This window comes from Camelus bactrianus, chromosome 7 (assembly GCF_048773025.1).
Source record: "Camelus bactrianus isolate YW-2024 breed Bactrian camel chromosome 7, ASM4877302v1, whole genome shotgun sequence".
Classification (NCBI taxonomy): Eukaryota; Metazoa; Chordata; class Mammalia; order Artiodactyla; family Camelidae; genus Camelus; species Camelus bactrianus.
In genome coordinates, this window is record NC_133545.1 from 45,154,461 (window position 1) to 45,169,532 (window position 15,072).

Genomic DNA, 15,072 nt, shown 5'->3' on the forward strand with positions numbered 1-15,072 from the left:
GTTGGCTTCTAAGCGTGAAATCGTCACCTGTAGATGGAAATTTACCTTGTTCTTGAAATTCCCCAGGGTAGCCACATGGGAACCCCAGGACTCTGCTGTGTGCCTAGGGTAGGGCATGCCATCTGGCCTCAGTTTCCCCACCTGTAAAATGATGTAAAACTGCTTCTAACAGATTACACGTCCTTCTGGGACAGACAGGTTAAAAAGTTCCTTTTAAATTCAGATCCAGTTTCTTCCTTGCTATTCATCCTTCAAGCCTGTTCCTCTCTCCTCTGGGAGCAGCACTGGTCAGCACTTCCCCCACTGTAATCCTGTATTTCCTGCCCACAGCTGTGATGTCTGGTCCCTTGGCCTCTGGTTGAATGACAAGGTCTCCACCAGGGTGCAAGCAGATGGATTGCAGCTACCGCACTGGTTAGGTTTCTTTCTTCCTTCTTGACAGCCAGCGCAGCTGTCTGACAGGAGCCTCCGGTCCCCCCCAACCCCTGGCATCCAGCCTTTCGCTGGAGGCCTGGCAGCTCCGAGGTGGCCTTGGGAGAGTTTGGTTCCTGACCTTCCGGATGAACTGCCCCCTCTCTCATCATCAGGAAATAAATGATGCTGGTTGTCACCTGTTCGCTCCTCAGCTGCCAGCTGTGAAACAGGTGAAAATTCACACTGCATCCATCCCTCTGCAGCCTGGGGCCACTCATGGGCACTTTTCCTTTTCAGGACAATAAATCTGAAGAATCCGGTGCTGCAGCAGGTGCTGGAGAAGAAGAATGAGGTCCTGTGTGTCCTGACACAGAAGATAGTGACGACGCAGAAGTGTGCGATATCTGAGCATGTCCAGATCGAAGAGAAGTGCGGCGGCATGGTGGGGATCCAAACCAAGACCGTGCAGGTGTGTGGGCCCAGCATGGAGGCTCAGAGGCCACGGCAGCCTCTGGTCCCGGCCTCAGAGGCCTTGGTCAGGGGCCTCTTTGGGTGGGGTCTTCATTCATCAGGACACTCTCTGTAGTGGGTTAATGGAAGTCCAACTCAAACTGGCTTAACCAAGAAATGATTTATTGGCTCATGTAACTGAAACGTTTGGGGTAGTCTGGCTTCGGTCATGGCTGGACCCGGAACTGGGCGAATGCTGTGAGCCGTCCTCCCTGCGGCTGGAGGGGCGGCAAAGTTCTGGCTTTCACTCCACCTGCTGGGTCGCCGGGGAGAGTGCTTCAGGGCAGCTTTCACTGGACCATCCCGGCCCTGCCCATTACTGAAGCAGGCCCGCAGCCAGGCCAATAGGACACTCGGACTGGCCATCCTGGGTTGGGTCAGTTCCTTCCCAAAGGAAAACAGGTTAAACGAGGGCCAGGCCGATGCACAGATAACCCCTGGAGCCCCTGAGGGCCAAGGGTCTCAAAATAATTTCTTTGGGATTAGCTGCCTCAAAGCCCCTGTGAGCTGAGTTAGGGAAGGGAAAGGTCAGTACTCGTGCCCATATGTACGTAAACAGATGCTTCTGGATGAAGTTACAGTTGTACCAAGCTGATCCCTGAGCTTCAGTGGAACTGAGGTGAACAGGAGGCTGCAACCCCAAACGGTTTCCCCTCCAGCTATGGTGCCCGGTGTTCTGTTCTTAAGAGATTTACTTCTTGGGATGACTTTTGGCTTTTGGTGGAGGACCCGGGGAAGTTGTGTTTGGAAGGAGGTGGAGATACAGCTTAGGAGTGGACTCTCCCCGGGCTGGGCAGGCTGGGCAGAGTGATGAGGCAGATGCCCGCTGGGAGATGACTGCGGCTGGCCTGGCTGACCTTTCTGCCCACGGTGACCCCCACTGAAGGCCTGGAGCCTGCCTGGGAGTCAGGAGGCCAGCTGCCATCACACTCTGACCAGGACCAAGTTGCTAAACAAGGTCTTTGATTTCCAGCATTTGGGCAACAGAGTGCTTCGTGTCCTCATCAGGCCGAGGGGGGCCGGGGTCATGTTTGTGACTGCGTTTGAAGGAGAGCGCTCTGATGCGTGACGCGGCATTTCCTGCCCATCTCTTGTCCTTGGCCTCCTCCCTCCGGCCTCTCCCTGGTTTTGTCTGACCACACAGTATGCCACCCACGGGGTCCAGGAGGATGTATTTGGTGGGTGGGTGGGGTCTTGCTCTCAGCTACCTTCTCAGTCAGGCTTTGATATCATTAAGGATTTTCTTAGGACTTTAAAGCTGTTTCCATAATCCTCCGGGAGGGAAATGGGAAGTTGTCTTATTTCTTATCATCTTTATTCAGCACCATAGACCTAACTCCTCTGTATCCCACATTCTGGAATCTTGCCTTTGTGCCGCCAGGATGGCCATTTACTTGGGAGTATGTGTACCCCTCATGAGGCCGACAAGAGTAAACTGCCGGCTGGTCCTCCTTTCCACCTGGTTCCATGGGCGTTTTCCAGGCACTTCCTGTGCACCAGGCACTGGGCTGGCCACGTGTGGGCAGGAGAAGCCCGGGGGCATCTAAGTGCACAGGTGGGAGCATGTGCCCTTGCCCACAGGTGTCAGTGACGAAGGATGGGAACATCATCAAGGACAGCAATGTGATGCTGGAGATCCCGACTCCTACCACCATCGCCTATGGCGTCATCGAGTTGTATGTGAAAGTGGACGGCCAGTTCGGTGAGTGCCCCTCCCACACAGGGCTCTCTGAAGATGGTTGAGCCATTGCTGAGGGACACCCCATCTTTCCTCGAGGCACACACTTGTAGACGATCCCCTGCTGCTCTGGGGACTGAGAGGAAAGAGATCTTGGAAGTTTGGGGATGTCCCATGACACGAGAGACAGCGGGTTCACCAATACAGGGTGAAGAACACGGGCTCTGTGGTCAGACAGGCTGGGCATGAGCCCCAGTGCCGCGGGGCCCTGGCCTTTTCGGGCAGCTTGCTGAAGCAAGCTGGGAGGGGAAAGTCATTCCCGCCCAGGGCTGCGGTGGGGAGCGCGCCAGGTGAGGCATGTGAAGTGCCGGGCAAATCAGGTGCTGATTAAGTCCCCACCTTAGCTGTTAGTAATACTGTCAGCTCGGTGGTGATCTCCCCCGCTGCCCCCAGCCAGAGCCAGCAGCGCTGCACTGACCTTGCTCTGCTGATCACCAGTGTGTTCAAAGCGGGGAAGTCACTGCACACTTGAAGAAAATAGGGCTTTCGTCGTCGGTGCAGTGATCTTAGATGCTCACGGCCCTGCCCCCACAGTCTTCCCAAGAAGGGTTGCGTCGAGCCCAAGAAAACTGACTGCTTCTTGGGGGCACGAGTGAATAGACGTAACATCATAAATATTTCACTTCTTTAGGTATGGTCGTGTTATTATGGATATGTTTATGGAAGAGGGTCATGTTAGTTTTTAGAAGTTTATACAGAACTCTTCACAGTTGGAATGGAACTATGTCTGAGGTTTGCTTCAAACAGAATGGTGGAGAGTAAGGTGTGCGGGCAGGGAGGGCAAAGGAAAGGCGTCGGGGCTGGTCGATGGGTGTGGGAGGCTCACTGCGCTATCCCTGTGCGGTATCCACTTTTTCACGTCGAAACATTTAAAAAGTGTGCCCTGATGGGCCACGCCCATGTCTGTGGTTGCCGCTGGCTCCTCCCCGCGTTGTTTTCTCTCAAGTGACGGGGACCAGGCTCGAGGTGAGGGTGTCTTCTGGGAGCCAGCCTTGTGCGCGCACTCGGCCACGTGAGTTCCCGCCGTTCAGCCACAGCCGCGGCCACTCAGACCACTGACTGTCCTTACCGGGCAGTGGACAAGCTCGTGGGTGTGCGAGGGGCCCAGAATGCGCTTGCTGAGCCTCCCTCTCATTTCATGCCTGGAGCAGCCCGTGTTCCAAGGAGGTGACAGAAAGTGAAGGTGTCTGTTGTGAGAGTTTGTCTAGGGGTGGCCCGGGACACAGGGAAATTCTAGAAATACCAAGAATCATAGCCTACATCCTTTAGGTCCTTGGGTGGTTCCAAATTTGTTGTTATTTATTCTTTCTCTTTGAAAGACTTGTCTACGAAATAGACTGCATTAGGATGATTAACTTGTTCCTCTGGTTTCTGTTACCAGTGTGTGATGAGCTGTGTCACCACGTGTGCTTGGGTGACTCCAGCCCAGGCTGCCTAGGCCTTGGGTATCCTGTCCGGATGGACTGGTGGTGGACCTGTTGCTTTTGTTAGGCCTTTTGGAAGCTTGTCCTGCATCTGAGGATGCCATTGAGTGCTCTGAGGACCCTTGAGTGGCTGGGGCTGCCACCTTAGGCTGCAGGGCCTGTGGGAGCCCTTCCTGTTTCTTGGAAGAGGTGGCAGTGCCCTGCCCTGCCCACGGCTCTGTTGGGGTACCTGTCACTCCCACAGGGCGCCTCTTTTCTTAGATAGGTTGGGAAGACACAGCATTGCCTGGTGAGGCTCTCCTGTTTGCATTTCAATCTTAAGCCTTTTATCTTGGCTTGCTTCCACTGTCTTTAAAATAAACTCCTCTTTGTGCAGTGAGTTCTCGAGGTTCCCTGGGCTCCCTTCCCACACCCTGGACTAGGAGGCCTGCTGCTGACTGCCCTGCCTGTGCAGCTTGGGGGTCAGTCTCCTGTTCCGTGTGACCCACTGCCTGATTTTTAAGCCAGTTCTGCTCCTTTTTCCCATGTGTTTTCTATCACTCTTGCCACAGAATGTTCTGATCTGGCTTCATAAACAGACCTGCTTGGGCCGAAGGGCCTTAAGAGGCTGCCTGATCTCTCCTTCCACCTGCTGGGTGGGAGTACCTTTGACAAGGATCCTGTTTGTCATTTGAAACTCTGAGAGGAGGCCATCCCTCGGCACCCCTTGGGGGAGGCCTCTGTGGGCCCGTCCTTGCCGAGGGGTTCTTTCAGCCCTCCTCTTATGGTCAGTCAGAAACGTCATGCTGTTGTCTTGAGCTTTAGCCTCTGCTTTGTACAGTCAGGCACCTGCCAGTGTCCTTTCAGCAGACTTCTGATGGGGCGCCTGTCAGGAGAACTTGTGCTTCCCACCCGCCTGGGTCTGTGCACTTCTCTGCAGGTCCATGGGCGGGACGCGAACATCCCCTGCCCCGCCCCCACTGCAGACTCTTAACTGGCTCCTCTGCTTGTCTGAATCTTTCCCGTCTGTTCCATCCTAGCAGTGTAGCTAATGTGATTATTCGGTCACATCACTCACCTGCTCAAACACCTTATGGAGGCTCCCTTTGCAGATAAAGTCTGCACTTCCAGGCACGTTGTGGCCCAGCCCCGGTGTGTGTCCAGCCTGCCTTCTCACCAGCGGCTCCCAACGCAGTGATCTGGCCCAAGTTACCCCACCGTCTGCGAACAGTCCACTCTCGCTTATCCGGGAGCCTGTCTGGAGCGCACTCCCTGCCTCTTTGCCCAGCTGATTCCCAGTGAACCTTTAGGAGGCTACTCAGACACTGCTTTGTCCAAGAAACCTTTTCTGGTTCTCTCTCCACACCTGCCACTCTGGCTTCAGTGATCTGTCCACCTCCTGCAGCACCACCATGTCACCCCTGGCCCCACTCGTATCATAGTGTCCAGGCCTGGGATGTAGGCCTTTTGTATCTCCGGCTCCTCACACAGTGCCTGATTCTGCAAAGAATGAAGGAATCAGCATGTAGGGGGCTGTGCATGTGTAAAGGAAGGGTGGTGCGTGGGCTCCTGAAGCAGCGGGTGGGGCCCACAGGGCTCTTGGCAGGACTCGAGGCTGTGTTAATGGTCATGGTGTCTGTCCTTGGGAGCATTAGCTGGGGGCCGGTTCATGCTCATCCACCTCAGTGCCAGGTGCAGAGGGCACAGTGAACCGGGGCACCCTGGATGCTCGTGAGTTTGGGTGGGTTGGGTAAGTAAACGAAGATGGTTTCATTTGCCTTTAGACAGCCATCCTATCTTTATGGATGTTATTAGTGCTCACAGCAATTGGAACTACGTGCTAATCCCCCTACCTTCCATGTGTTATGCAAGTAACAGTCTCAGCCACATTTTTACTCCATAACCTGTACACAAATTAAATAGTAGCATAAGAAGAACACTCATTCTTGAGTTCATGCACTGCTGTTGCTTAGCAAGGACATAATAACTGTTGCATTTTTACCTACAACTTAGATACCTTACTTGGGCTCTCAAATGTGGACGTGTCGAAGGAGTATTTCTTTTTATTATTTTAAAAAACCTTTTTATTACAGAAAATTACATGCTCAACAGTAGAGATCATATAATGAACCCTGAGTACCTACTGTCCAGCTTCAGTAACAAAGGCAATTCATGTTTCATTTATAACTTCATCATCTCCATTCAATTACTTCACCATCTCTACTCAGTCACTTTGAAGCAAATTACAGGCATTATATTGTTTTGTCTATAAATATTGAAATATCTCTAAAAGATAAGACTTTCTTAAAAAGTCTAGTTTTGCCTTTAGATTCATGTAGAATATTTTCTTTTGTATCTGGATTTTCCACTCAACATGTTTGTAAGATTTGTCATATAATTGCAGAAATCAGTAGTTTATTTTTTGTTGCTGTGTATTACTCCATTTATCAACTCTCCAAGAGCCATATAACATAACTGCTTGTGCACCTAAATATATTGTCAATAACTCTGTGATATCAGTTCAGTTGAAACAAATTTGTCAATCAGATTTACTCAGTTATATATGATGAGTTGTTTGTTGGAGTTAGTTTGTTCCAACTTGGCTAAGGAAATAATTCTAACATTTGAAAGATTCTTCCTGCCTGTTCAAAGAGGACACCGCAGAGAGCCTTATGTTAAGAACAGCCATTTCTCCTGTATTTGTAGGAAGTGGCTGACTTTTGGTCAGATAGCATAATGTATAAGAAGTGGGTGGACGTGTCTTCCTGCCCTGCCTGATTTAGGTAAGGCTGGGTCTGAGATGTGCCAGCAAGGCCGACCCTTACACCCCGACTTGTCCTTTTCTCCCACATTACAGAATTCTGCCTTCTACAAGGGAAGCATGGCGGCTTTGAGCAGGAGAGGAGGAGCGACTCTGCCTTCCTGGACCCCCTGCCCTTCCGAGAGTTTGTGTTCTGGGACATGCCGGATGCAGGGCAAGGGCCGTCTGCTCCGGATGGGCCGCTGAGTGCTTTAAAACGAGGTACTGCCAGCAGGGTGGGGCATGGGGAGCTGATGATGACTGAGTGCTACACTCCAGGAGACGAGGGGGCCTTCAGGAGCAGCAACTCCTCAGTGACTTCACGGAAAACATCTGAGAAGAGAGGACAGGGCCTGAGTCAGTTCTGGTTCACTCAGCAGGACTCAGCTTGGTCAGAGCTGAGGGAACCTCAGGTCGTGGAGGTGTAAGGACAGATGGGAGACTGAGGAGGGGAAGAGTCAGCAGCCTCGCATTTTTGTTTTCATTTGAACCTTGGGAGCCTTGCTGACTACCAGGAGTACCTAGTCCACAGCAAGGAAGGAACCCAACTTTTGCATGTTTCATTATATTCTGGGCTTCACTGCCAAGAAAAGCAACTTTTTGTCAGCAGTACAAAATGATCCCCTGCAGGCCCTTACCCATGTGGCATGAAGCCATATGGTGGCAAGGCATCCAGAGGGGAGGACGGGACTACTTGTGACTTGCTCACAGCAATTCCTTTTGCTCCTCATTATCACTGTGTTTTATTAAGTTTTTTTGTGGGGGTGGGGATTAGTGGGAATGCAGTATATGGTAGAAGAGGAGATGGGCAGGGAAAAAGAGAAGCGATTAATCAGAGCTTAGTGAAAAGAGCTAGGAGCAGCTCAGAATCCCTCTTTCTGGCTTGAGGGGTAAGAAGAGAGATTGATCAATGGCGCTTCAATGAGTCCCAAACCAGAAGACGGATGCTTTTGTTTTTGTAGCAGAATTGTCAGTGTTGATGGAAATGGCAGTGAAGGCCCCATCTTAAGGCTTTCCCATGGAATGCAGGACTGCAGGGCCCCCTCCTGATAATTAGGTGTGATTTTTCTTTCAGCGGCCACTTAAGCCATGTCAGTGTCATGGGTTAGAACCACAGCATCAGGGGGGCTGCAGCCTTGAGCTGCACTGCGGGGAGGTGACTAGATAGTCTGTAGGCTGACTGAGCTTCCTTGTAATTTCCTTTCCCAAAGTCCACCCTGTAAGTTGGCCGTTCTAGTCAGCCCAGGGTGGGGGCCTGCCTCTGTGCCCCTGGATCCCAGGCCAGCCAGGACAGCCCTTCTCTCGAGGCTGGGGCTGGCAAAGACCTAGCTGTGCTTATAGGGCAGTTTTTTGAGTATAATTTTTGGTGGAATTTGATATCGGTGGAGGTGGTGCATTTATGTATTAATATATGTATCCCAAAGCTTTGGTTTACTAAATCTTGTTTTTAAATCCCCACTGGACTTAATTTACTAGAAGCTTTTGACCATCTTAAATAAAAAGGGGAAATTCTAAATAAAAAAGGGAAATTCTAAGGGGAGAGGCTCAAGCATCTTGCAGAGGATGTGAGTAACGCAGCTCGGTGGGCCGGCGTACCCATTCTCCAGGATGGGTGAAGAATGGAGAAAGTGGAATAGCTGTTTGCCATGAAAATTGGGCGTCAGCCCCTTCAAAAGTGTGTGTTTAATAGTATATGATACAAAATCTGCAGCGTATTAGAAAGACATAAAAAATAATGTATTTTGGAATTTACATGGTTCTGAAGCTTTATAAAAGTACTGACTGATGTTTAGTAACTTAGCCTTGATAATTTGCTTTTACAGAAATCATGCTAAAGAGGATTCTAAATGTCTTTTCCAGAAAATAACTGATTGGACTTAATGTTTAGTGAGTCATCAGGGAAAAGAGTGAAGTGAGAACTTGGCTTCCCACTTTTCTGTCTCCCCTCCCTCCCTTCCTTCTTTCTTCCTTTAGTAGTTTGGTGAAAAACACAGACGGTGGTATTTAATTCATCCTTTATTTCTGAGTTCCATGACTGACTGTGCAGCTGGAAGTGTCTGTGAAAGAAAGGAGGACAATTAGCTATAAAAAGCAAGAGTTGCTGGTCTGGTTCTGAGGTAAGTCATGAGACCGGGTACGATCTTTTGCTTTCACAGCCACTCTGCTCCTGAAGAGGAACTTCCATCCCTTTGTGGAGCTGCCAGAGAAACAACAGACAGCTCTGAACAACGTCCTCCAGGCGATCCTGTTTGATGAAGAATTACTCGTAGTCCTGGAACAAGTGGTAAGACTGGAAGCATCTCTAAGCATCTCCTTTTAACCCTAAAAGCTTCTTTTTTTTAACTCCCAGGCCCTTAGTGTTCTAACTGCAGGAAGGTGGCCGGCGTGAGGAACAGAGGGTGTATTAGTTTCCTAGGGCTGCTGTGACAAATACCACAAACTGCACTTCTGGGCGACAGGAATCTAAAGTCAAGGTGTCATCATGCCATGCTTCCCCTACAGGTTCCAGGGGAGAATCCTGGATTCTCCTCTAGCTTCTGGTGGCCCCTGGCATTCCTTGGCTTGTGGCCACACTGCTGAAGTATCTACTGTCTTCACATGTTGTCTCACTTTCTTTCTCTTAATGGATACCCACCACTGGTTTGGGGCCACCCTAACCTAGGATGATCTTGAGATCCTTACCTTAATTACATTTGGAAAGATTCCAAATAAGGTCTCATTCTGAAGCTCCAGGTGGACATATATTTTGGGGGCCACTGTGGACTCACCACAGGGTTGTGTGTCGTGGGGCAGAGGCCTGGGTTGTGCCCGGCTTGGCCTATAGCTTCACTACGTCTCTTTTCTCCTCCCCACAGTGTGACAACGTGGTCAGCAGCCTGTGGCCCCCACTGGCGGGGCTGGGGGAGCTGAAGCCCTCACAGCAGCAGGACCTCATGGTTTTCCTGAAGCTGGTGGGGTGTGGCGTGCAGGGCGGGTGTCCAGGCCCAGAGGATGTGGTCAGCAACCGGAAACTCTTTTCTACGGCCTACTTCTTGGTCAGTGCACTGTCAGGTAAGGAAAAAAGGAAAGAAATGCTATTTCTTTTAAATTGCTTTGCTCACTGTGGAAGATTTCAAGCAGTTGCAGGGAGGGTACGTGGAAGGCCAAGGAAACTTCCATGGTTGCCGTGAAGTCACGAACTTGAGTAGGAAGGAGGCCTGTGGGCTGCCAGCCTCCTCCACTTACTGGAGAGCACTTTCCTTTCCTCCTCCAGGGCAGGCTGTCTTTGGGCATTACCCCCCGCCCCCACCCCCACCAACACGGGAACGCATTTCCTCAGACGCAGTCTGTGACTCACACTTGATGCCTGGCACCGCTGAGTGGCAGTGGCTTTCATTCGGCAGCTGCTCTCTCCCCCCGTGTCTCAGTCCTTCTGATCCTCTTGTTCCTCTCTGCGAACTTACCAGCCCACGCTGAGTGCAGCATTGTGGCCCTTAGGGCAGGGAAGCTGCAGAGATCATCCCATGCCCCGCAACCTCCACACCCATCCTGAAATGCCCTACCAGTGAGAGCAGTGGAGCCCGCCCTGCCGCTCCTCTACGCGCCCATCCAGAGTGTCTGTCGTCATCCGCACGAGGCCACTGGGCTTTCGGCTCCACCAGGCCAGTCTCTCAGGCCCCACAGCTTCCCTTCGAGGTGATGTCAGTCAGGGCACTGAGTTCCTGATGCAGTCAGAGTTCCTCCCCAGCACCACACAGGAACAAAGGCCCAGAAATTTTCAGGTTTTAAAGAATTAATCAAAGTAAATGCCTCTCTCAGCTCCATATGCTGATGAATGTATGCATTATGTCTTGTTCCAATTTAGGGGTAAAAGTCTTGACTGGGATGGGAGGTGAGACCTTTTCCCAATGTTAATCAGTATGTTAGTCTTTAAATACAGGAATTCTGTCAGGAGCTACCCTGTAGGCCAGAGTTCTCCAGCTGTGAGAAGCCTTTTCTTCACATCCTCTATTACTTATTGAAATATTTCTCATCAAAAGGCTGGATGGATCAGTGATGTCACGTTTTCCCAACACCATGTATTGAAGAGACGGTCCTTTCTCCATTGTATGTTCTTAGCTTTGCTGTAAATTAATTGACCATACATGCATGGGTTTATTTCTGGCTCTCTGTTCTGTTCCACTGATCCATGTGTCTAACGTTCTATGCCGAGATCATATGACTTTGATTACTACAGCTTTACAACAGAGTTTGAAATCAGGGCACATGACACCTTGAGCTTGGTTCTTCTTTCTTGATCTCAGGATTGCTTTGGCTCTTCAGGATCTTTTATGGTTCTAAATAAATTATCCAATTGTTTGTACTAGTGCTGTGAAAAATGCCTTTGAAATTTTGATAGAGGCTGGCTGCAGTGAATCTGCAAATTGCTTTGGGCAGTATGAATATTTTAACAGTATTCTTCCAATCCATGAGCATGAAATATCTTTCCATTTATTTGTTTTCAATTTGTTTCATCAATGTCTTAGAGTTTTCAGTGTACCGGTCTTTTACCACCACAGTTAAATTTATTCCAAGGTATTTTATTCTTTTTATGCAATTGTAAATGGGATTTTTTTCTTAATATCTCTTTCTAATAGTTTGTTACTAGTGTACAGAAATGCAACAGATTTTTGTATACTGATTTTGATCCTGCAACTTTAGTGATTTTGTTAGTTTTAAGCGGTTTGTTGTGGTATTTAGGGTTTTCTATATGTAATATCATGTCATGTATAAATAATGAAAGCCTTACTTCTTCCTTTCCAGTTTGTATGCCTTTTATTTCCTTTTCTTGCTTAACTGCTCTGGCCAGGACTTCCAAATACTATGTTGACTAACAGTAGTAAGAGTGGGCTTCCTTGTCTTCTTCCTGATCTTAAGAGTAAAAGCTTTCAACTTTTTACCAGTATGATGTTAGCTATGAGCTTGTCATGTATGACTTTCGTTGTGTTATGTCCCCTCTAATACCCACTTTGCTGAGAGTTTATATCATAAATGGATGTGGAGTTTTGATAAATGCTTTTTTCTGCGCCCACTGGGATAAGATTTTTATCCACCGTTTTGTTAGTATGGTGTATCATATTGATTGATTTGCAGATGTTGAACTGCCCCTGCATCCTTGGAATAAATCCCATTTGATCATGCAATATGATCCCTTTAATGTATTCTTGACTTTGGTTTGCTAATATTTTGTTGAGGATTTTTGCACTACGTTCATCGGGGGCATTGGTCTGTAATTTTCTTGTGATGTCCTTGTCTGATTTTTAGGGTATTAGTATTAGGGTAATGCTGGCCTCATAAAATGAGTTTGGAAGAATTTGAGAAGGATTGGTATTAAGCCTTCTTTAAATGTTTGCAGAATTCACCAGTGAAGCCATCTAAGCCTCGACTTTCTGTTTGTTGGGAGGTTTTTGATCACACACTCAACCTCCTTAGTAGTGGTCTTTTCAGATTTTCTATTCCTGATTTTATGTTTCTAGGAATTTATTCATTTCTTCTAGGTTGTCCAGTATTTTTTGGCATACGATTATTTACAGTAGTCTTCACGATCTTTTGTATTTCTGGGGTATCAGTTGTAATGTCTCCTCTTTCATTTCTGAGTCCTCTTTTTTTCTTCGTGAATCTAGCTAAAGGTTTGTTAATTATCTTTTCAAAGTACCAGCTTTTAGTTTCATTGATTTTTTTTCCCCCCTTTTATCTGTTAGTCTATATTTTGTTTGTTTCCACTCTGATCTTTGTGATGCCCTTCCTTCGTTCCCTTTCATTTGTTCTATTTTTTGAGATGTAGTTAGGTGGTTTGAGATTTTTTCTTGTTTCTTGAGGTAGCTATTTGTTGTTATGAGCTTTTCTCTTAGAACTGTCTTTGCTACATCCCATAAATTTTGATATGTTGTATTTTCATCTGTCTAAAGGTGTTCATTTTTTTCTATTGATCTTTTTCTTTGCCCCATTGGTTGCTCAGTAGCATGTTGTTTAATCTCCACATGTCTGACTTTTCCAGTTTTCTTCTTGTAACTGATTTCTAGTTTTAGACCACTGTGGTCATGAAGATGCTTGATGAGTTCAGTCTTTCTTAAATTTATTAAGACTTCTTTTGTAGTGTAAAATATGATCTGTCCTGGATAATGTTCCATGTATCCTTGGGAACAGTATATTCTGTTGCTTTTGAATGGAATGTTCTGCATAGATCTGTTAAAATCTATCTGATGTGTCATTTAAGGTCACTGTTTTCTTACTGGTTTTCTGTCTGGATGATCTGTTCACTGATGATCTACGCATCAATGAAAGTGGAGTATTAAAGTCCCCTACTATTATTATTTTATTGCCCTCTATTTCTTTTTAGGTCTGTTAATATTTCCTTTGTATATTTAGGTGCATAAATATTTACAAGTGTTAATATCCTCTTGTTGCATCGACCCCTTTATCGTTATGTAATGCCCTACTTTGTCTCTTAGTTACAATCTTTGTTTTAGAGTTTATTTAGGCTGATATAAAGATAGCCTCCCCAACTTTCTTTTGGTTTTTATTTGCATGGGATATCTTTTTCCATCTCTTCACTTTTAGAATGCGTATGTCCTTACATCTGAAATGACACTTTTTGTAGGCAGCATCATACATAGTCTTTAAAAAAAAAAAAATCCATTCAGCCACTCTTTTAATTGGAGAATTTAGTCCATTTAAAGTGATTACTGACAGATGTATACTTATTGCCATTTTGTCGATTACTTTGTGGCTCTTTGGTAGTTCTTTGTTCTTTTCTTGTCCTGCTCTCTCCCTTTGTGATACAATTTTCTGTAGTGGTATGCTGAGATTCCTATTTTTTTGTGCATCTCCTGTAGGTTTTTTGAGGATTACATACCAACTTAGAATAGACAGTTATAAGTTGGTGACAACTTAAGTTTGAACGCATTCAAAAGCTCTACAGTTTTACTCCCCCCTTATGGTATGATAATTTATATCTTTCTATTTTGAGTACCACTTAAATTATTATAGTTACAGTTTACTATTTTTGTCTTTTAACGTCACACTAGTTTTATAACTGAGTAATCTGCCTTTACCAGCAAGACTTATATTAATATCTGTTTTTCTGTTACTAATTAGTACCCTTTCATTGCAGCTTAAATAAGTCCCTGTAACGTTTCTTACAAGACTGGTCTAGTTGTGATGGATTCCTTCAGCCTTTGCTTGTCTAGAAAATTCTCTCTCCTTCAATTGTGAATGACAACTTTGCCAGGTAGAGTATTCCTGGTTGCAAGTTTTTTCTTTCAGCATTTTGAATATATCATACCATTCCCTTCTGGCCTGCAAAGTTTCTGCTGAAAAATCTGCTGATAGCCCTTATGGAGCCTTGTATGTAACAAGTTGTTTTTCTCTTGCTGCTTTTAAGAGTCTCTCCTTGTCCTTAACTTTTGACATTGTGATTATAGTGTGTTGTGCTGTGGGTCTCTTTGGGTTCCTCTTATTTGGAACTCAGTTTCCTGGATTTGAATGTCTCTTTTCTTCCCCAGGTTAGGGAAGTTTTCAGCCCTTATTTCTTCAAATACATTTTGTGCCCCTTTCTGTCTTCTTCTTGGGACCCTGATATATTGGGTTGCTTGATGGTGTAGCATAGTTCCTTACATTCACTTTTTTTCTTTCTTTTTTCCTTCTCTTTTTTCCGGGGGGAGTTCCATTGCCCTGTCTTAGAATTTAGTGCTCTTCTGCTTTATCATATTCATCATCTAGTCTATGTTGCAACCCTCTAGTGTCTGGTTCAGTTCAGTTATTGTATTCTTCATCTTTGTGACTTCTATTTGGTACTTTCTTATATCTACTACATCTTTGTTAAAGTTCTCATTGTGTTCATCCGTTCTTCTCCCAAGCTTGGTAATCATCTTTATGACCATAGTTTGGACACTTTATTGGGTAAATCACTTATATTCTTTTCATTAAGGATTTTTTTCTTAAGGTTTTATCTTGTTCTTCTATTTGAAACATATTCCTGTTTCTTTATTTTCCTTGACTCTGTGTTTGTTTCCATGCATAAGATAAGACAGTCATCTCTCCTAGTCTTGGTGCCTCATGTAAGAGATCACCTTCTTGTTAAACCTTGCCCTAGCTCTTGGTTGTCTCTCAGACCTTAGTGATTGTCTAAACAGCCTGTTTTAGTGGCTCCCAATACTGAGGATTTCAGTCAGCAACTGGATTCAGGC

At 46.6% G+C, this 15,072-nt stretch overlaps 1 protein-coding gene across 1 annotated transcript in view; it reads left to right on the top strand.

Moving 5' to 3' along the window:
- GSDME (gasdermin E) overlaps window positions 1–15,072 on the top strand; it is a 53,113-nt gene that overhangs the window by 30,760 nt on the left and 7,281 nt on the right. Inside the window, exons 4-8 of the mRNA XM_074367339.1 lie at window positions 712–883; window positions 2,506–2,626; window positions 6,923–7,087; window positions 9,022–9,149; window positions 9,721–9,916. Coding sequence (XP_074223440.1) covers window positions 712–883; window positions 2,506–2,626; window positions 6,923–7,087; window positions 9,022–9,149; window positions 9,721–9,916 — 782 coding nt within the window. The remainder of the gene's footprint in view (window positions 1–711; window positions 884–2,505; window positions 2,627–6,922; window positions 7,088–9,021; window positions 9,150–9,720; window positions 9,917–15,072) is intronic.